We start from the raw sequence: 21226 nt of genomic DNA on the forward strand, positions 1-21226 counted from the left end.
CTCTGACTGCCTGGCTTCGTTTTAAACTTTCTCTGCTGGGCCGCCATCTTTCCCGTTTTGTTTACAGTTTCTACCGCTTCCACACAGCTCGGAAAACTCGCCAAACAACTTCGCGATTCAGATAAGTCTCTCAAAACATTTTCGGTTTACTTCCTCCCCTATCCCCCTTCGTGTTCATTAGCCGCTCATTCGCACAAGAGGCGTCCCTCTTTGCAATCACGGTTTTCAACTGCGCAGGGGGGTGTTCGCTTTTCAAACTACTCCATGTTCATTGTCGGTTTCTCTGACCACGCTCAGTTTTACGCCATTCCGCTTGATCTCTGGCGCTTGTCCCGGTCAGTCCAGCTTATGCCCGAAGGCCACTCAGCGACTGGACCGTCGGGGCAGAGGGGAGCCTCAATTCTCCGGCATTACGCCATCGAAGAGGCTACCCCTCAAAAGCCCCCTGGCCTGGAGCCTATCACAAAGGCTCCTCGGGGGTGTCACTTGAGGTGGCACCCCTCCAGGCTGCTGGCATGCGAACTGCCCTTCCCTGTCTTGGGAAGAGCATCCGCCATCGCTGTTCCATAGAACGGAAGCCTCGGGAATAGCAGCTTTTGAGGGTGGACTTTACAGAATCAAATCCCCGCTGACTCCCTCCCCTCCCAAAACTCTGCCCTATGCAAGCTCCACCCCCAATTCTCCAGGAATTTCCCAACCCTAATGCACAATGAATATTACACTATCAATGCACGCCTTGTCAATGTGTGCACACCTTCCACTTTGTAACATGAAGCTACACTGCAAAGACTCTGGTTTGTTTTCAAAATTACTGTTCAGCCCTGTTTGTACAATGGTAGAATGGAGTCCTGATGACTCTTAGAAGCTATAAACTGGGACTCATGAGAAACTCATAGGGAAATCCCCTCACTGGTCTCTGCTTTCTCCTCTGGCTTCTGGCACCCTGAGCCACCTTTCTTTACCCGTTCTTCCCACTGCTACCTCTCCCTCCCATCTTGTTCCCTCCACACCATACTCCTTCTCCCCCCTTACCCCAGGACTGGTCCCCACCTCCCCCTTGCCCTCCTTACCTCTCCACCCCTTCCCACTTGGCCAGCCCACTCGCCCCTCTCTTTGCAGCTCTGCCTGCCCACCCTCCCCTTTGCTGCTTAGCCATCCACCCCTCTCTTCTCTGCCTACCCACACCCCCCTTCACTGCTCTCGGCCTGTCAACCCACCCCTCTCCTCACCACAAGCCCCACACAGGCAAGAGCCTCTCCTTGCCCATCCTACATCATCCCATCCTTTGCCCCATGCCAAGCGTTTTAGCTCAGTCTGCAGGTTGCTCAGACATGGGCCCACCAGGGGAGAAGGAGGATGGAGAATCAGTAAAGCTGCCTCTTTGCCAAACTCAGCAGATCCTTGGCTCTCAGCCTAGTGGAGAGAGGCTTTGTTAACCTCTTCAGAAAAGGAAAAGAGGAGAGAGGGAGGCAGTGGAAGCAGCTCCAAGGACCCACAGAGGTATGTTGTATGCTCACATGCAAATGCTCCTCTGTTTGGGGTGATTTCACACACACACACACACACACACACATTTTCCTCCAGCTTTCCAACTCTTTTGCAAACTTGGGGGGGCTCAAATTTAAGTATCTAGAGATTTGGCCATGTTGAGAATTAGATATATTGATGAAGATACCACATGTGTGGTAGAAATCCCTCCTCCCATTTGTACTCACCTTGAAAGGAAGGATTCTGAAGAGGCAGCATAAAAATATTCTAATCTAAATAAATAATTATATTTGCTGCTGGGAAGAGAGAACGAGCTGGTCGTAGCCAGTTTTTCTTGCTGACATATTTCCAAACTGAGTTTGAGAGAAATGAGTTAAAATCAGTGATTTTGCCGTAACCCCCAGAAACATCTAAAACCCTTCCTCCAAGCCTATAGGTCTATGTGTATTTTAGAGTATATGAACTATTGTTGGAAGAATAAGTTGAATAAAAACAGGGTTTTAAAGTTTGGGAGCATTCATGCACTTATATTGAATTATTCTGACTTAAGTAATAACTTCTTCAAGTTAACCTTTCCCTCTGGTAATCCAATCCCACAGTCAAAGTATCTAGATGGGAATTTTCCAGGATTACTTGATGAGTGTGTGATATTGAAACATTGTCCAGTGGAAATTCTGGGTGTGTGTGGAAGGAGCCATCACAGATTCTTTTTAATCAGCTATTTTCCTATTATAAAAACAACCTCTCTGCCTTTTATAGAAGCTTTCTTATCACACATCTAAAAGCCTATCTAAAAAAAATCTTACATGTGGTGAGCCAGTGCCCACCAACCATGCCTTAGTTAAGGCCCTGGAACACAGCATTGCCTCTAGCAGGAGGAAGCAAAAATGGCTTTCTTGCCAAAGAGGATTGCAAAGATATCTGTGGAAATGTACCAGTTATGGTCCAGTGGTTGACTGAGGATGAAAAACCCATCATGTTACCAACACAAATCTTGCTAAAATCCAGCCATTGGTTTCAAGTTTCTGTGATGTCCTGCAAAATCAAAACTCCACAAATTGTCTTTATTGTTCTAACATTTACTTCTATAATTATCTGCTGAGGACCAAACTGCACAGTATGTACAAACACATGTAACAGTGGCCTATTCCACCCCCCATTTTTTCAGGAAAAGCCACTTTTACTGGGGCAACTGGGAGTAGAGAAACAGTGAGTGGGAAAATGATGAAACATTCTCCCTACCCGACTCTTCACTCCCCTTTTCCCCTGTAAAAAATGTGAGTACTTTTATACAGATGAACAGTACCATTTGCCCTTTGAAACCTTCCTTTTTTCCAGGCTGGCTTTGCATCTACCAGATCTTCCACTAATACAGGTAAGTTAGTTACCTGTAAAAAGTGCTCTCACTCAGTTTTCAGGTGCAAATGGGAAGAAGGAAATATTGTACAAAGCTCTTCAAAAATAATTTTTACAATAAGACCCTTTCCTTTTTTTAATATATAAAAGACCAAGTAAATTCACTGATAGGTGCCATCATTCTGCCTCTACCTTTTGGAGTTGAGCTGGAAATGGAGACTCCAAATAATAATAATAATTCGGCCCATTTGGGTTCGGCCGAATCGGGCAGAATCAATTTTGGCTGGCAGTGAGACTCCCGCATGTCAGTTTCCTCAGTAGGAGCCGATTTGGGAGTCTTTCTGCCAGCCGAATGTCAATTTCAGCCCCATTATATCCTATGGGCCATTGAAGACTTTCAATGGCGAAAACATAGGGTATATTCTGGGGCTGGAGGGGAGGGGGCTTGAGGGAGAGACTCCAAATTCACAGGGTAGCTGCTGGATCCGCTCCCCAAGATACCCAGCAAGTTTCAAGAGCATTGGACCAGAGGGTCCAATTCTACGGACCCCCAAACAGGTTGCCCATCCCCTCCATTGTTCTCTATGGTGGGGGAAAAGTTACTTTTTTATTTAAAAAATTTAATTCGGCGGCAATTCGGGGGCAAGTCGATTCAGATCAGAGAATCTGAATCGGCTTGCAGCAGTCCGAAAGGGGTCCAAATGGGCCATTTTCGGGGGCACATTCGGTTCGGACGAACTGAATGCACATCCCTAGACTCAACAAAGGGCTTGGGTATTTTTGTTTTGGTAACTACACTTATCTCACAATGCCATTTCTGTACAACAAATATAGATGTAATTTTAGCACTGTATCACCCACAGTGTTTGCCTGGGAAAAGGAAAGGGGCTGCCCTTCCCCATCAAGGAGCCACCCTAGAGAGTATGCTTTCTTCCTCGTATCCCAGAAACTCTTGAGTTAGGCTATGAACATTGTTTGTGCAATGCATAGGCTTGGCCTATTGGCTGAGAATAAAATACCAGTTTGGATTTGCGAAGGTGTTCACAGACCCCAGGGCTAGGTTGCCCATAAATAAAAGGTTGTTCTCAGCAAACTCTACCAGATTTTCCTGGACTTTGCCCCGTGAAGGTGACTCCTGAGGGATTGCTACTCTATTTGGGGAAGGAGGTCAGGGCCTTCACCTATGGCTTTAGTCTGCTGCTCATTTTTGTGAAATGAAAGGAGTGGTGATGACCTCACAAGGGTCCAACAGGGGCAGGGAAACAAACAGACACAAAAGATAAATAGCATTAATTTTTAAGCCAGAACCACCACCCAAATTTCTGAATAGTGGCAGGTTTTACCTACTGAACACATTTTTCTGTGTAGAGTGGTGACAGATAGGAAGAACCCCAACCCCAGATGGAAGTTGGTGCTATGGCGCCACCTGCTGATCAACATGACGCAGAAGCCACACTCTTGCAGAGGGTGATTGCTGTGAGGATGTGACAGGCTGTGGAATCAAACATGATGCACCTTCCACATGGAAGTGGCAGACCAGCCTTTTCTCATCACGGAGTCAGATTCAACTCTATTTGTTCCGCTATTGCAGTGATGCACATGTTGGGAACATTTCAACTCCCCATTCACAAGAAGCCTCATTTGGACATCCCAAGAATAGTTTCAGAGGCCTCTCCAAGAGTCCAGATAAGCTCCTCAGGTGGAAATCAACACAGCATGGCTAGTAACAGGATGTGACAACACAGAGCTGTTTGGGCTGGGAAGCAAAACCTGGCAATGTGTCCAAAGGCCATTTTCACTAATCACTCAGACTAGTTTTTGCTTTTTTTCCAATGTCTGCAAACAAAATGAAAAAGCAATATGAATCAGAATGTGTATTCCACTGCAGAAGGGCTCCCTCCTGCTTTCTGTCTCCCATTGTTCACAAGAGGCACATTCCAGACTGAACAGCATCCATAATGTCACCTGTAAAACTGCCCAAAAGGCAGCTGAGCCAAATAAGAAAAGTAAAGAAAAATGATGGAGCTGCTTTTCTGAACACTGCTTAATATCAAAGCCTCTGAAATGCAAAAACAACACGCATGGTAAGGAGCCACAAGCTCTCTGCAGATGTTTGAAGAGTCTAGAATGAATACACATTGAGGGGGGGGGGACAGGTGGCAAATACCACACACACCCAACCTGGGATTCACAATTGCATAAATAGTGCTGGACACACATTCTTGTATTATAGGTTTAAAAGAGCGTGCATAGGTTGAGGACAGAGCTTGCACACTGAGTTCCCAACCTTGTCTGGAAAGGGCTACAGTGGAAGCTGTTAAGTCCCTGCCTTTAACTCACAAGCCACAAGAACTCTTAGTCTGCTAACACCAAGGACAATAAATGCCAAGCAACTCCCATCATCCCAGTTAATGCCTCTTGGGTCCCAAATGACCAGGCACAAAATTTGATTTCACCCTCGTTTTTCAAGCTGTCCGCTATTACCTGTGCAATCTCCCTAAAAGCTTATCTGTTGGATTTGGGTTTTTCCCCGTGTGCAATTCTCCACCAAACTTCCATAACTCTAAATCTCTTTATTTGCCCTAACTGAAAATCTTAATCTAGAGACCGATGGGGAAACACAACCTTGTTTGTAACACCTCTCTGTGACCTTTGCAAACATTGGTCCTTGAATCTTTCTGAAAGTTTGCATTGTTTGTGATGGTTCCTCTCCCTTCCCCCACCTCCCAGCAGAGCATAATTCCGTGTGACGTCTGCTCTATACCTCTGGAGTTAACTTGTGGGGTTCAGTATCTACATGCAGCCACTCAAGCCCTAGGGGAGTCATTCATCATCAACAAGCAGATGATACTGTGTAGGGAGCCACGTTAAGAGTAGAGTAGATCAGTCAGCAGTGATTACTTAAAATGGCCTTCCAGGTTTTCCACTAAATTATTTTATTGTCATGGCTAATTGCACTTTTATTCGGGACTGGTAGTGGTTGTACTGCCAGGCCAAAGACCAGACAGGAGTACGTGACAGACACCGTGTCATGGGGGACATGGTCAGTTCTTGTTGTATAGCTAACCCAAGAGCAGGTTCTGCCTTCTGCAAAGCTTCTGTTTTGAAGACACGTGGCGGCAGCATCTCCTCCAAGCTGCAGATTCCATCTGGGAACCACAAAGTTGGGTGTGCAAATAAGGCAGCAGGTCTCCATAGCAGGGTGACCAAAAACAAGTTTTATAAGGAGTCTGGCTGGCCTTGAATAGGAAGCACTGAAAGAGAGATGAATGCTGAGTCAGAGGAAGGGGCTGATTCTAGCCAGTCAGAAAAGATCCCCACCTCCCTCATTTTGGGGCTGACTCTTATCAGACTGTGACTCACCAACTACGAAGCATTGGGCTTTAACTTCTTTTCTCCCAAGCACCCACTCATCCCCATGTAATAGGATCATTCACATACATGCACACTGCAAAATCCGTGGAGCCAGAAGCACTTTTTTTTCTTTCTAGACCTTCACCGTGCCTACTCAAGCTGGAATCTGCTACACAGTCTGATTTCTTCCCAGCACAATTAACCTTTATGGGGTACTTCCACACTTCCCAGGAGTGCATAACGGTCAACCTGTTTCTCAGATCTGTGAGGCTAGCCCTCCAATCCTTGTTCAGGTCTCCCTTGGTCCAGCTCCTTTGCTTTTAAATTAAAGTTGGGGCAAAAAGAAGCACATCTGGCAGGAGACTAGCCCTCCTCCCTCATCCTTCCGACCTGGAGGATCACATCTACCCTGCATCATGTGTTTGTAAAGTGCTGTCAAGTTGCAGCCAATTTATGGAGACCCCCCCATAGGGTTTTCAAGTCAAGAGACTAACACAGGTGGTTTGCCACTGCCTTCCTCTGCATAGCAACCCTGGACTTCCCTGGTGGTCTCCCATCCAAGGACTAACCGGGGCCAATCCTGCTTAGCTTCTGAGACCTGATAAGATCTGGCCAGCCTGAACCTTGTCTTTTGCTAAATCTCTGTTCCTGCTCCTCACAGCCAAATGCACAGACAGAAACATCACCTGTTGCTCATCTTGTAGTAGTAATGTGATCTCCAGGGTAAACCTGATATAGACTCTCTGAGCCAAACTCATTCTCGGAGAGACTTGAATCCTATGCTCTGATTGGCTGAGCTGCATCTTACCTCAAGCTCACTTGTTCTTCATAAGCCTCTTTATATCATCTTCATTCTGGGACTGTAAAAGACACAAGAAAGATTACAGCCCATATGGGAAAGCAGAACTCATGTATTCCTTCATATGACATAAGGGAGGAGCTGTGCCTTGGGGTGAGGCTGTGGCTCAGTGGCAGAACTTCTTTGCATGTAGGTTCATTCCTTGACAGTGTTCCGTGCGCCTTGGCATCTAGTCATGCCGGCCACATGACTGACAGCGCTGGCTCTTCGGCTTAGAAATGGAGATGAGCACCACATCCCACTACCTTTACCTCATTCCTTGACACCTCCAGCTATAAAAGGATCAGGTAATATGTGATGTGATATGAAAGACATCTGCCTGAGACCCTGAAGAACCACGGCCATTCTTGGTAGTTAGTATTTACTGACCCTGATAGACCAATGGTCTGATTCAGTATAGGACAGCTTCATGTATGTTCATGTGTGCACTGCACATTTGGCAACATTACTGGAAGCGCAAGTTATCCCTCTCAGAAAGAAAAAAGGCTAGAATAGCATCCTATCAGCCAGAACTTCAGCTGGCTCCTTTGCAACGTGCTTCATGCTTGTAAAAATGTTCCTTTAAATCCCCCACAAGTGCAAAATGTACCAGATAGCTGCTTTCAGGGAGGTGTTTATAGATGGTGTGCTATATTTAAACCACAGTACACTTTAAAAGGGGTGTGGTGGCTCAGAGGCTAAGACACTGAGTTGCAGACCTTCTGGTCTGTCGTTCAGCAGTTCGAGACCCGAGTGCCGCGTGATGGAGTGAGCTCCTGTCTCTAGCCCCAGCTCCTGCCAACCTAGCAGTTCAAAAGCAAGAAATTGCAAGTAGATAAATAGGTACTGCTTTGGTGGGAAGGTAACAGTGTTCTGTGTGCCTTGATGTTTAGTCATGCCGGCCACATGACCACGGAAACGTCTTCGGACAGCGCTGGCTCTTCGGCTTGGAAACTGAGATGAGTCCTGCCCCCCAGAGTCGGATTTGTCTGGCTTTCGAGCAAGGGAAACCTTTACCTTTTTACACTTTAAAAGTTGTTGTTTCATAGATGCTTCCAACTGGCTATACTCTGTTTCATCTCTTCAGTGTGAATGGAGATTGTTTTATGCATTGGATATTTCCTCTCCTAGTGCATTTGGTGCATCAGCAAACACTGAAGAACTTTTGCCAGTTCTAGGATTACCTTCTGGCTTGCCTGTGTTACTAGTGGTCATTCAGAGGCATTTGCAATGGTAACAAAGCAACCACACACACACACCCCGCTATCATTTCCCCCATTTATACCCCAGAGGGCTTTTTTCAGGCTTTCAAAAAAAAAAAAGGTAATTGACAGATCACTATAGTGCAATAATCTTATAACAATATATTGCAATTATGCAGTAAATTTATGATAGTTCGGGCAGTTTGACACTGTTGCAAAAGATTTTTATAAACTGTGCTATAGCAGTCTATCTCTTACCATTTTTAAAAAGCCTAATAAAATCCCTCTGTTGGAGAAGCAGGGAAGGGCAGAGCTGTGGGGCTGAAGTATGCAGAATGGTGCTGACGTCGGCAGGGCTTGCAAAACTGCACTTTCCCATCCAGATGGTGTGCAAAGGCACTTTGACTGATCTTTCCAAAAATATTGTAACAAACCAGGTTTCGGAAAGATCACAGCAAAGGGAAGGGGGACACACTGAAATAGAATATGCTCAGAGGATGTCATCACGTGGATGCTTCTCCTGAAAACAGCACTGCTGGAAGAAAAACCAAGATAGGGCAAAATATGTATGTAGAAAAGGTCCCTGTTGAATCTAACCACAGACAGAGAAGACCCCTAACTGATGCTCACTTTGGCTCTTATTAGAGTTTGACCCAGTTCTCACAAACAGCAGAAAGGGGGTATGCCTATTTCTCAATTCAGTCACCTTCTATCCTAGCCTTCTCCTTGGCCCACTAGTTCTCTCTGTGAAGGAAGTACTTCTATGGAAGGCTACTGTGACAGACTGAACTTTTAAAAGCTTAGACGTGCTGTACAAACGCTGAAGGACTGTGAATGGTTAATTCTTCACAGAAAGAGAGAGCCTTGAACGACAGGCTGCTCCAAGCAATCTGATTAGCAGGGCTGGCTTCAGTTTTTTTTGCACACTAGGCGGGGCTACCTTCTGGCACCCCCCCCCCTTCCACCCACCAATTTTCAAACATAAATGCATTTTAGGAAGAACCCTTTAGGGGTTCGAAAGCCCACAATCCCAGTGTCTTTGCTCCTGATCTGGTTCTACAGTAACAATTAGCACAGTAATACAATCAATAAACATAAAAACACCAATGAATCAATAACAGGGCCATTAACAAAGCCAGGAGTTCCTGGCTTCCTCCAGTGCCTGGAGTGTAAACAGGGTTGCCAACTATGAGTTAGAAAACTCCTGGGGACTGGGGGAGGGGGGAAGTCTGGCGAAGGCAGAGTTTGGGGAGGAGGCAGCTCAGCTGAGTCCAATGCATGCCTTTCCTCAAGGGGAACTGATCTCTGTAATGCCGGAGGGGAGTGTCTCCAGGTCCCACCTGCAGGCTGGCAACCCTAAGCCCTCAGTTCTGGAAAGCTGCTCCTTGGCCACAGGGAGCCGCCAGTGCCCGTTGCATGTGCCCGACCCGGCCTTCACCACCACTGAGAGGGCAGATAGCAGGTCAGCCGCCAGGTTGGGCCGGCTTGGGCAGGTGGAGGGAGGTGGCGCAGATAGAGCCCGGGGCGGCGGCAGCGGGCAGAGCGCAGGCGCCCTGGGTCCCACCAGCCAGCGGAAGAAGACAGTGAAGGCAGGTGCGCCAGGAGTCCTCCCCACCAGCTGGCCGGAGGCACAGGGGTGAGAGGGTGGCCTGTGATTGCGAAGCGAAGCGCCCCCGTCAGCAGCCACGGGCTGGGCTGGTTCCAGGCTGCTCCCCATGGCACTTTCAGCTCCCCTTGGGCAAGCAGGCCGCCTTCATGGAACGGTGGGCAGTGGTCTGTGATTTACTACCCTGTTTAGGTGAGAGGGGCGGGGCGGTAGGCAAGGGGGCACCCCCTCTTAAGGGGCTACTCTAGGCCACTGCCTAAAAATTATCTATGACGGGCTGGCCGTGCTGATTAGTTAGCATCAGCTAAGCAGAAAAAGACTTTAGAGCTGCATGCTGAGGAGACAGATTTCTGCCTTGCCTGAGTTGAGTCTGATTTCAGCCCTAGCTGAGAAGAATTGAGTACCTACAGTTTCGGAATTCAATCCTGACTGAGAGCAGTTTAACACAGACAGGAGAACTGAGGAAAGTTGGCAAGGACCAGTGGATAGCTAGATGGAGACACCCATTCAGGCCAAGAAAAGGGGATAGATCTTCTAGAGAGAGAAGAAAGTTCCCTACCCAATCAAACAGGGAGTTAGCTCTGAAGATTGCAGAGATCCCTTGTCTGGTGTAGTTAGAAACTGCCTTGAGAGACCTTAAGAGTCAGTTAAAAACTCACGACGAGTACTGGTGTTTCAAGAGAAGGGGATTGGGTACTGGAAAAAGTGTACCAGCCCTATGGAAACCAAAAGAGGAGGAGGAGGAGAAGAAGAAGAAGAGATTGGATTTATACCCTGCCCTTCACTACCCAAAGGAGTCTCAGAGCAGTTTACAAACTCCTTTCCCTTCCCCTCTCCACAACAGACACCCTGTGAGGTAGGTGGGGCTGAGAGAGCTCTTACAAAAACTGCTCTTTTCAAGAACAGCTGTGCCAGAACTATGGCTTGCCCAAGATCATCCAGCAGGTGCAAGTGGAGGAGTGGGGAATCAAACCCGGCTCTCCCAGATTAAAACCCGCACACTTAACCACTACACGAAACTGGATAGAGAATACTCAAAGAAAGTATACTGAAGTGTTTGTGGAAAATACTGGAACAAAAGCCTCTCAACATAAAGATTTAAGTCACTGTGAAAAGCTTAATAAGAGAGAGAAGAGAAGAGATTTGATTTATACCCTGCCTCTCATTAACCTGAAACATAAGAACTAAAGTCTGTGCATGTATTGATTTTTACCTCAGAGTTATCTATTTTGAATTACTTCCGAAATTTTACCCCTAATTTCACCTGACCTTTCCCCTCTATGTTAGATAAAAAATAATTTCATTTGGAATATAAAAACTTCTTGAGTGCTGTTTAAGTCGTATAAGTTAAAGGGGGCTCCCATTGCTTTGCTCAGAATTCCTGGGCTGAGCAAACAGCCAAAATATTATGCTGTGACAGGGTGGGCTAGCCAGAATTCTTCAGGAAAGAAGAAAACAGATAACTAGGGTGGCTTAGTCACAAAAGGGAAAGAAAAATGGAGGGAGAATCTTTATTCAAGGTATAAGCTTTTGGGTGCACCCACACTTCTTCAGATACAGTGAAACAAAACTTCTTCAACCATTATATATAGGTGCAAGGGGGGTGGGATTTAGTTGCCAGGAAGGGCTAGTCAGAATCAAGATGCATAAGTAAATGGGTAATTATAGCTGAGACTGGATTAAGGCAGGTGGTAAAATCTGTGAATAGCAGTAAATTAGCATACAAATACAAGAGTTAATAAACAAATGTGTATAAATGGTATCAGCAAGAACTGAGAGACTTAGCATGCACACACCTTCAGATACACTGAAACAGATTTCCTCAAACATTACATATAGGTGGGGGGTAGTTGCCAGGAAGGGCTAATTGGAGTCAAGACGCATAAGTAATTGAGCAACAAATACAGTTAAGATCGGAATAATGCATTTGGTAAGACCTGTGGATGGCAGCAAATTAGCATACAGATAATAAAAGAGTTAACGTAAGTACCTGAGCAGTAAATACGGCTAAGATTGGAATAACACATTTGGTAAGACCTGTGGATGGCAGCAAACTGACATACAGATAAAGGAAATTCTGTTTCACAGTATCTGAGGAAGTGTGCTTTGCACACAAAAGCTTATACTGTGAATAAAACTTTGTTGATCTTAAAGGAGCCACAGGACTCAAACTTTGTTCTGCTGATTACCCACCTGAACCTCTCCAACTGTTTTGAACAACTGGACTTATTTGCATAGTTAAAGAAGCTTTCAAGATACACCAGATTCTGTTGGGGCAGGAAAACACCAGCTTGTATTTCAAAAGCTTGTTTACACTATCTTGTCAATTGAGTTGGCCCAATAAACAAAATGTTTTTGAATTATTTGGGTTCTTGCCTTTAAAGTGCAATATATTGAATCAAATAAAGTCGTGCAAATCAAAAGCAGTCAGCTTCCCCCCTCCCCCATGCCTTTTCTGGGAACGCTGGCAATCTTACTGGGTACATGCCAAATGTGTTTGATACATGACATGACTCACACCCCAACAAGATCAGAGTGTTCCCTGCCACAGGGCAGTTTGGAACTAATAGGCTATGGCTGCTTGCATGGGAACAGGAATCCCATAATGCCAGCTGTTAACAGCAAAGTGTGAAATACCAGTTGCTCTCTAATCTCAGGGACTTCACCATGCAGGTAACTTGCAAGCTTGGGCTCTGCATGGACTGTAGGTTGGGTCGGGTTTTTGCAGTGAGAACAGCAGATCTTCCTCTGTGTTTCAGTGTTTTGCTTTGCTCAGGAAGCCATGCCTTCGCCAGTCTGGGGGAAGTTGGGTACTTCTTTGCTGAAGCAAGGAAATGTGAGCAGGAAAGCCTCATGCAAGCAATAAATTACAGCCATTCAGCTGAGATGCGACTGCTGTAGATGCAGAAGGCCAGTCAACCTGCCTTGCAGGAGGCTCTCTGCCATTAATAGAGTCATGGAGAAATTAATATCTCAGCTGCAGAGTTCAGCTTAAAAGGATCCTATTAGTGAAATGCTACAGGGCTGCAGGATTCCAGAGTCTGGAAACATGATCAGGGAGTAATGTGTAGTGCTTTATCATTTCGATTGCCAGGTCTGCTAGTGGAAAGACATTCTCTTTCTCTCTCTCTCTGTCTCTCTCTCTCTCAGTGCGTGGACTCTAATCTGGGAGAACCAGGTTTGATTCCACTCTCCTCCACTTGCACCTGGCTGGATGATCTTCGGCAAGCCGTAGTTCTGATAAGAGCTGTTCTTGAAAAAAGAGCAGTTTCTGTCAAGAGCTCTCTCAGCCCCACCTACCTCACAGGGTGTCTGTTGTGGGAAGGGGGAGGGGGAGGGGAAGGGAAAGGAGTTTGTAAGCCGCTCTAAAACACCTTTGGGTAGTGAAGGGCGGGGTATAAATCCAATCTCATCTTCTTCTTCTCTATCTCTCTCTCTGTTTTAGCTGCAGAGTTGATTTGGGACCTGTAGCTACAGGGAATCCTGGCGCAGAGGCAAACAGAAACTTAAAGCATCATCTACTAATGCCTTACAAAGTCTTCCCAAAACCTCTGAGGAAGAGATTTCACAATCTGTTTTGTAGCGCTGTTTACACTGCTGCTGCCACCTATAGGCAGTCCCCCCCCCATGTTTAAGCAAAAGCCACTTTCCTCTAGTTTCAGAACCCCAAGGCCATCGTGCTGGTGGGCAGCAGAGGAAGCTACGGGTCCGGAGGATGGCTCCGGCTTGCATCTTGCCTCTGCTAGTCACCAGGTGTCCTCAGGCAATGCACAGGCATTCTGTCTATGTAGTAGAGGCAAAATAATAGGGGCATGCTTTAAAACATATTTTAATGATTACAAAAAATAAGGTATGTAAAGTGCTTTGAACACGCCAAAGTCCTGCTGTAAAGGATTGTTATTATTATGAATGATTTACAAGCTGGGGGCCTCAGAGGCATAACTTGGTCAAAGTTCCACATCTTCCTTTGTTCAGTGTCTCTACTTCCCCCTCTCTCAGATCAATATTCTGAGGGCGATGATCATGCTCAAACTGAGGTTATTATCAGGCTGGGTTTTTGTGAGCAGGCACTGTTTTCTTTGTACTTTAAAAATACCTAGGGAGTCTCCACCAAATATGCAGAAACCCTGGCCTTCTCTGCAGGCAGGTCTCTTTCACTGCCTCTGTGGCAGGTACTTGAGTGTGAAGTCTGATAGTAGAGGAAACGAACAGAGGGGGGCCTCAAGGAATTGCGAGGGGAGATAAACTATTCAGACATTTTTGGCTCTGTTTTGGCCTGTGAATATGTAGCCTGTGTGTTATTTTCACCTCATGAAAGGATTGCTATGTTGTTTGTGTGTCCTTGCAACTGGTGTGGCTTTGTTAGCAATCTTGGCAGGATATAAATATTTTAAATAAATAAATAATCACCCCATATAGGATTCTGCAAGCAGGCTAATTTCCCGTTCTTCCTCAGTGTCTTCCTGTTTAGCTGATTCAGTTGCTCCCAGTATTCTGTGCCTCCTAGAGCATGCTCAGTCTTCATCAGGCCATTTTAGATGGTTCCTCCCACTTTTATTTTTTGATTGATTTATAAAGCCATTTTTTTTCTAGAATAACTGGAGACAGGGCTGCCAGCCCTTAGCTGGCAACCCATGGAGAATTGGGGTGGGGGGAGGCAGAGACAGGCATCAGTGGCCTTGCACGACATCATTCCCGGCTATAAAACCTGAAGTGACACCACCACATTGCACCACAAAGCTCTAAGAATACTCCTGATCTCTATAGTTTACCATAGGATTCCTACAGCATTGTGTAAAGTGTGTTATGTCAATAAAGGTCTATGTATGTATGTGTATGTGTAAAGTGGTGACTTCACTTCTATTCTGTTGCCTGGAAATGGCATCAATAGGATTCCTACAGCATTGTGTAAAGTGGAGACTTCACTTCTATTTTGTTGCCTGGAAATGACATCATGCTTGCCAACCTCCAGGTGGGGCCTGGAGATCTCCCATAATTATAGCTGAACTTCAGACTACAGAGATCAGTTCCCCTGGAGGAAGTGGCTGCCCTGGAGGGTAGACTATATAGCATTATACCCCACGGAGGTCCCTCTCCTTCCCAAACCATACCCTCCCTTGCTGTACCTCCAAATCTCCAGGAATTTCCCAGTCTGGTGTTGGCAACTCTATATCATGACACTGCACAATGTCTCCCCCCACCCCGTTCTCCCCCAAACCGAGTTCCAGACTTGAGCAGTATTTGATAAACACACCTTTCCTGACATTCATTACTCTCCAGGGGATTGAAACTCAAAGTTATTTTATTTCATGATTATGGATTGGCTACTCTCAGAGACAGAAGGTACAAAGGATTCCAACTCTGAGTGAAATTCAATCACCACTTAATTCCTGTTGAAAACCTTTGCAATTGCTTTAGAACAGGGCAGTCCACAACATTCATCTTCTGGACAGACAGGGCGGAGTCCAGGCATTGGTTACATACCTTTGACGTTCAGCCTGCAGTCCACAGAGGCTTCCCCCAAGGGGTTCACAGCTTTGCAGGTGTAGACACCACCATCAAAAGGGCTGGGCTTGCGGATTTCCAGGGAGCACACACCTTGGTTCATGAGGGCCACATACTTAGGGTCTTCTCGAATCTCCATTTGATTTTTCATCCAGGTCACTTTGGGCTGAAGCACAGTTAAAAGCAGTTGATTAGCAGGACTAAATAGACATCTCCAAAAAATGGAAGGGGTGCTCATGGTAGGCGGCTGCTTTGATTTCTTGACCTCTGCCTTTCATTACTTTTCTAGCCTCTTGACTGTAAGCGAATGCCAAAACTAGATGTTGAACCGATACTTCCATCCACAAGCTGTTTTCCAAGTGTGTGCATTTCTTTTTAAATGGCAGCCATACAGAGTTCCATTTCAGGTTGGAACTGGGAACAGTGGTGGAATTAACTGGTTCTCCATGTGCCATTTTCCTGACCTGAAGTGGCTCTGTGGGTACAATCTGCCCCTTTAGGGCAAACATACAGGTAATTCTGTATACTGACTGTATGTTTGCCCCAACAGAGGCAAACAGCAGCCCTGTAGAGTTGTTTCAGATGAGGAAAATGTCACTGAGCTAACATGTTAACCACTTCAGTTCTGATTCAAATCAGAGCCCAGAGCACTGCTGTTTAAAGGGGGGGGGGACGATGACAGGATATCTTATCACAGAACTCCCAGCATCACAGGTAGTTTTGCCCAAACTAGGACTACTTTATTACACTGCCAGTTGCCAACCCAGAAACTTCTCAGGGCTGTCACAGATTGAAATACCCTGTAGTATGTCCCTTGACAAACTCTGTTTCCATCCAGATTCTATCCAGATTCTCAGTCAACAGGTCCCTTATAACCAGTTACGTGGTCACTGCTCAGACTGGGGGCATTCCTTAAAATGGGTGTAGAGCCAGTAGCACTGGATTGCGAGGCAACAGAAGGAGGGTTTTCTTTCTTATATTCAGAATATTACCTGAAAAATGAGCCACATTCCTAATGAAATGTGTCCAATGCAATGCTCCCTCTAAGCTGTGGAGTCCTGTGAGCTAGCTCACACTAACTCAGCTTAGAGGGAACACTGGTCCAGTGTACAAATGTCTCTATGAGCAAACACAAGTGGCATAAAAGTTCTCAGAAGGAGGTGTTTTGGATGACAACCCAGAAGCATCTCCCTGCAGTACAACTCAGTGTGCACTCCTGGGAGCAGGAGCCACACTCACCCTCCACTTCATGATGATGTCATCAGACCTCTCTTCCTGTACCCACTCTGGGTAATTTTTCTCAGTGACCTTCCAATCGACAACAATACTCACTCTAGGGAAGCCTCGCACAGAGCAGACAAGTTGGGTGCTGTAGCCCCGGGTGGTAGTTCTGTCTGTCAGAGGCTGGGTAAATGTTGGAGGTTCAGAGAAATCCCGGGTGTTGTACTTCTCCGGCTTGTATACAATTGCTAAGAAAAAAAGGGCAGATCTCAGTGTAAATTAAGAGATAAACAAGGACTAAACCTCCTCCATCTTGGCCAAGACACTTGTTCTGATCAATTTGGACCTTCTCCTATTACTCAAAAGTGTAATGGCCCAAAACAGCAAGAAGATGAGCAGGCATGGGCATAGAGTTCCCATAGACTGATAAATAGAGAAGGCCAAGGGCCCCAGACAGAGGTGGTACACATTCCCTAAGGTGAAGCCAGAGATGGTGATGGAGGAAGAAGCAGACAGGGAGAGCCAAGGCTGATGGGTGTCAGTGTTTGAGTCACCGGGTTGTGTATCAGCCAATTTAATTGCAAAGGCACGCTCACTGGTGAATGCAGCAATGTGAGCTCTTTGGGGTTTTTAGGTCTGTCTGCAGCGTAAGACAGCTGAAAATGCTTTGAGAGGCATTCCTCTAACAGTGCACAGTTATTGAGCTTATTTGAAACAATGCAAAAAAAAAAAACCCCTTGCAAAAAGCTCTGAAGGCAGGTTAATGCACCATAAGCAGTGGTTGCTCTTTCATAGCACATTCAACTCTCAGGGGAAAAAAAATCTGTCTCTATACACTTTTAATTGATTTCTTTATAAGAAGAAACGTTCCTACGCTTCCATAACCTGCCTCCCTATCCCTTACTCTGTCGGTCCTCGGAGGAGCTGGTTGGAACAGTTTGGAACTCTGATCGGTAGTCTTCCTACTGAGTTCGCACCTGTTTTTTTGATGTGTGCTACATCCTTAGTGACGGCAGCTTTCTCACTGAGGCCACAAGGGTTCTCTGAGAAGACCCGGAAGGAGTAGCTGTTGCCCATGATGAGATCGGACACAGTGCAGCTGGTACGATTATAGTGTTCCAGGACTGTGAACCATTGCTGAAAAGCAGGAAAGAGCAACCATTAATCATGAACGTATCCAAGGCAGGACATTGGGCTGTCCTTCATACTAGCACATCTGTTTGCTAAATGTACTGACAGCACGGCCAAAACCTTCCAAGCCAAAAATTATGGAACCCCTAGTTATCATGAATGAACAACTAATATACTAGTGGGGATGTAACTGGATGATGGAAGTCAAAACCAAACTACATAATGGGTAGCCATGGTGGTTTTGTGGGGTTATACAGTTGGGGAGGATCTAATTTTTACACTGAACAGGGCACTCATTGCACATGGCTGGGGGAAGAAGAATCCTGCAGTCATTTTCCACAGAACTGTTACTCCCAGCCTGCATCACCTCCAGTAGTAGAGCTGTACAGGGAGAAAAATGCCTGATATGACTGACGGCAGGAGAAAAATGTAGAAGAGGAGGAGTGAAAATTCAACTCCCCTCACCCATGCACTCCCCATACTGCATGATAACCATACTACTGTTCAGACGTTCACCTGCTTTGTTAAAATATGCAGTCTCAGAGGGCTTTGTTTAAAATGTTAATAAAACATTAAATGAAATGTGCAGTTGCCCCACACCTGTTTGGAAAAGGGTCCTACAACATAATCTCTCATAATCTCAGAGCCCCCAAATTCTAAAAAAAATTCTGCACTCTAGGGATGGAAACATGCATGTGCTAATTTTTAAAATACTACCATGTGAAATGGCCATGAGTATCTGGGCGCATACATGCACAGAGGCACCCATGTCCACTGAGCAGCTGAAAAACCCCCCCCCCCATGGCACTGGTTTCAGCAGGGTTACAGAAACAGATGAAGAGGGATGATGAATGGACCCCAGGAACAGTGCTCTCTTACAAAGACATCCTGAGTGGACCTACTGCCATTTCTGGACTAAATGCAACTGATGGAGGATCAGAGGCGAAAATGTTCTCAAGGAAAGATTTTGTTGGACTAAATGTGACTAAATGTAAGGAATAATTTAGGTTGACCATTGTTGTTGTTTTTTTAATAATAATTGTTCAGCTCATATTTTTAAAAACCTACTTTAACTTCTATATGAGTTACTGGTAAACATATGGATTCTATTGAATTTACAATATTTAAAAATGCATAAACCAAATATTGCAACTATTCCATAATTCTGACTAATGCTGCTTTTTTTTGCCTCTCCTCACTTCCATTATCTAAAGTGGGGAAGGCCAAGTTCTGTATTTCTGGGGCCATTTTATTCTTCAGATGGTGGTGTGGATCCTGTAAGAGTATTTTGTCATAGAACCAAAGCCTTTCAGGGCAGATGAGATCTATAATGCATCCAACTTCTCCACCAGGATATAAAGTCAACAAAGTTACAGTGCACATTCATTCAGGTATGCATAGGGCATCTCATAGGATACCCAAAGAGAAATATAACATCCTAAGCTATAGAAACCTGCAGTCCTGTCTCTATATTCCTCAGTCACTCCCTGTGTTTGCCAAACATCAAGATAGGGTTGCCAGAGCCCCACCAGGGATGGGAGAACCCCTGCTTTTGCAGAGTGCTTCTCCACTGCCGGCCACCTGGCCAGCAGGGGGAAATCCCGCTCCCAACTGGCCCGAAAGGCAATGTGATGACATCACCCAGAAGTGATGTCATTGATGTCATCACATCGCTGATGTTGTGTGGCAACGCTCTAGTTCTGGGGCAAAACTATATGGTAAAATTGGCTACAAACCATAGAGTTTTTGTCCAAAAACTAGAGCATCACCCCCCCCGCCAGCGATATGATGACATCACTTCGGGGTGACACCATTGTGCACGTGCTTTGCACAAACCAGCAGAAGATCCCAGAAAGGACCAAGGATCCCCCCTGCCAGCTGCCAGGTAGGACCCGGCAGCCCTACATCAAACAGAAACAGAAAGGGTGTTTTGGCACAAGGACAAATTTGCAGACTGGTTGGGCAATCAACCCATAAGATTTTATCGCTGGAGTAGTGCTGTTAGAACCAGACTCTGGGGTGGAAGTCCAACAACCAAGCTTGCAGGCTCAGCAGGGAGACCCAAAAGCAGCTTTGTATCTGAACTACCCATTACCATCTGGAGGAGAGGGGATGTCATAAGACCACTAAGTCCAGAGTGTAAAAATCACCCAACTGCTCCACTGAATTTTTGACATGGGATGGTTATGCATCAGTTCTGTGCTCATGTTCAATGGAACAATGGAATCCAATTAGCTTACACCTTCACAGGGTCTAGTGAACCAGGTCAGTCCTTATTAATTCTTTCTGTGTCCAATCTGGAAATAATATAGGGTATATCAATCAATATCCTTGACATCCTCTGATATTAGTGCTTTTATCTGAACTCTGACTCAAGCCCCTAAGCCTTAATGCATACTAATGATATCATTAGATTACCTCCTGCCATCCTACCAGACATAGCACCTTATATTTTTGATATTACTGTGTTTTTATTATTATTGTTTTAATGATTTATTGCCAAATGGCCTTATAAGCCGCCCTGAGCCTGCTTCAGCAGGGAGGGCAGGGTATAAATCAAATAAATAAATAATCCCCATGAAGTCCTTGTGGACTGGACACCAAAGTGATTACCTCCTGCCATCCTACCAGACATAACACCTTATATTTTTGATGACTGTGTTTTATGATTATTGTTTTAATGATTTATTACCAAATGGCCTTATAAGCTGCCCTGAGCCTGCTTCAGCAGGGAGGGCAGGGTATAAATCAAATAAATAAATAATCCCCATGAAGTCCTTGTGGACTGGACACCAAAGTCTGTACTGCAGCCTCATAACCCCACTCCTCTCCTATTTTATGATAGCAGAGAAGGAAGAGATGGCTGGGAAGGCTCCATTTTTAATAATTTACTAACTACAGCCAAAGCTTTGTTATCCAGCATTCATGGAGAATGGGGGCTGCCAATCAATCAAACGTGCAGGATACTCAACCTTATTATTCTGCCCCATCCCCTACTCAGAGGAATCTGCACAAACCAAACTCCATCCCATCAGGGATGCCATGGCAACAGCTCCTTTGCCTGATTTCCCCAAGCTACGGAGCCATCCTACTCAGCAGGCAGTCGAACAGGGCAGCTGCCCCAGAGCCCTCTGGGAGAGCTGGTGCCCAGCATCTCAAGCCAGGCTGAGGGGGAAAGGAGGCACCCAGGGATGATGTCAGCCAACAGTGCCAACTATCAGAAGCCCAGCAACAGCCAGAGGTATCAAGCTGGCTGGCTGGAGAGACAGGAGTGAGGTGTCCGTGTACCTGAAGATACAGGGGTATGTTGGCTGAGAGGGAGAGGCCTGCCCTCTAGGGGATGCCGGTTAACTGGACATTCTGGATCATCAAGTGCTGGATAAGAAAGCTTTTACTGTAGTACATTTTCATTCTGTCACTTCTCCAAAACAATCAGGACAATGTACATGGTTCTCCTTCCCCCAGTTTATCTTCACAGAACCCCTGTGAAGCAGATTAGGCTGAGAAACTGTGACAGGCCCCAAG

At 45.7% G+C, this 21226-nt stretch overlaps 1 protein-coding gene across 1 annotated transcript in view; it reads right to left on the reverse strand.

Annotated features, from left to right (window-relative positions):
- Window positions 1-6042: 6042 nt before the first annotated feature.
- MYBPH (myosin binding protein H) overlaps window positions 6043-21226 on the reverse strand; it is a 38758-nt gene continuing 23574 nt past the window's right edge. The window contains exons 7-11 of the mRNA XM_015416423.1: window positions 17548-17707; window positions 16682-16818; window positions 15329-15515; window positions 7007-7058; window positions 6043-6098 (exon numbers count right to left, since the gene is read on the reverse strand). Of these exons, the coding sequence (XP_015271909.1) occupies window positions 7048-7058; window positions 15329-15515; window positions 16682-16818; window positions 17548-17707 (495 nt within the window). The 3' untranslated portion in view covers window positions 6043-6098; window positions 7007-7047. The remainder of the gene's footprint in view (window positions 6099-7006; window positions 7059-15328; window positions 15516-16681; window positions 16819-17547; window positions 17708-21226) is intronic.

The sequence above is a fragment of the Gekko japonicus genome, unplaced genomic scaffold (assembly GCF_001447785.1).
Source record: "Gekko japonicus isolate JY-2015 unplaced genomic scaffold, Gekko_japonicus_V1.1 scaffold1812, whole genome shotgun sequence".
In the NCBI taxonomy this organism is placed as follows: domain Eukaryota; kingdom Metazoa; phylum Chordata; class Lepidosauria; order Squamata; family Gekkonidae; genus Gekko; species Gekko japonicus.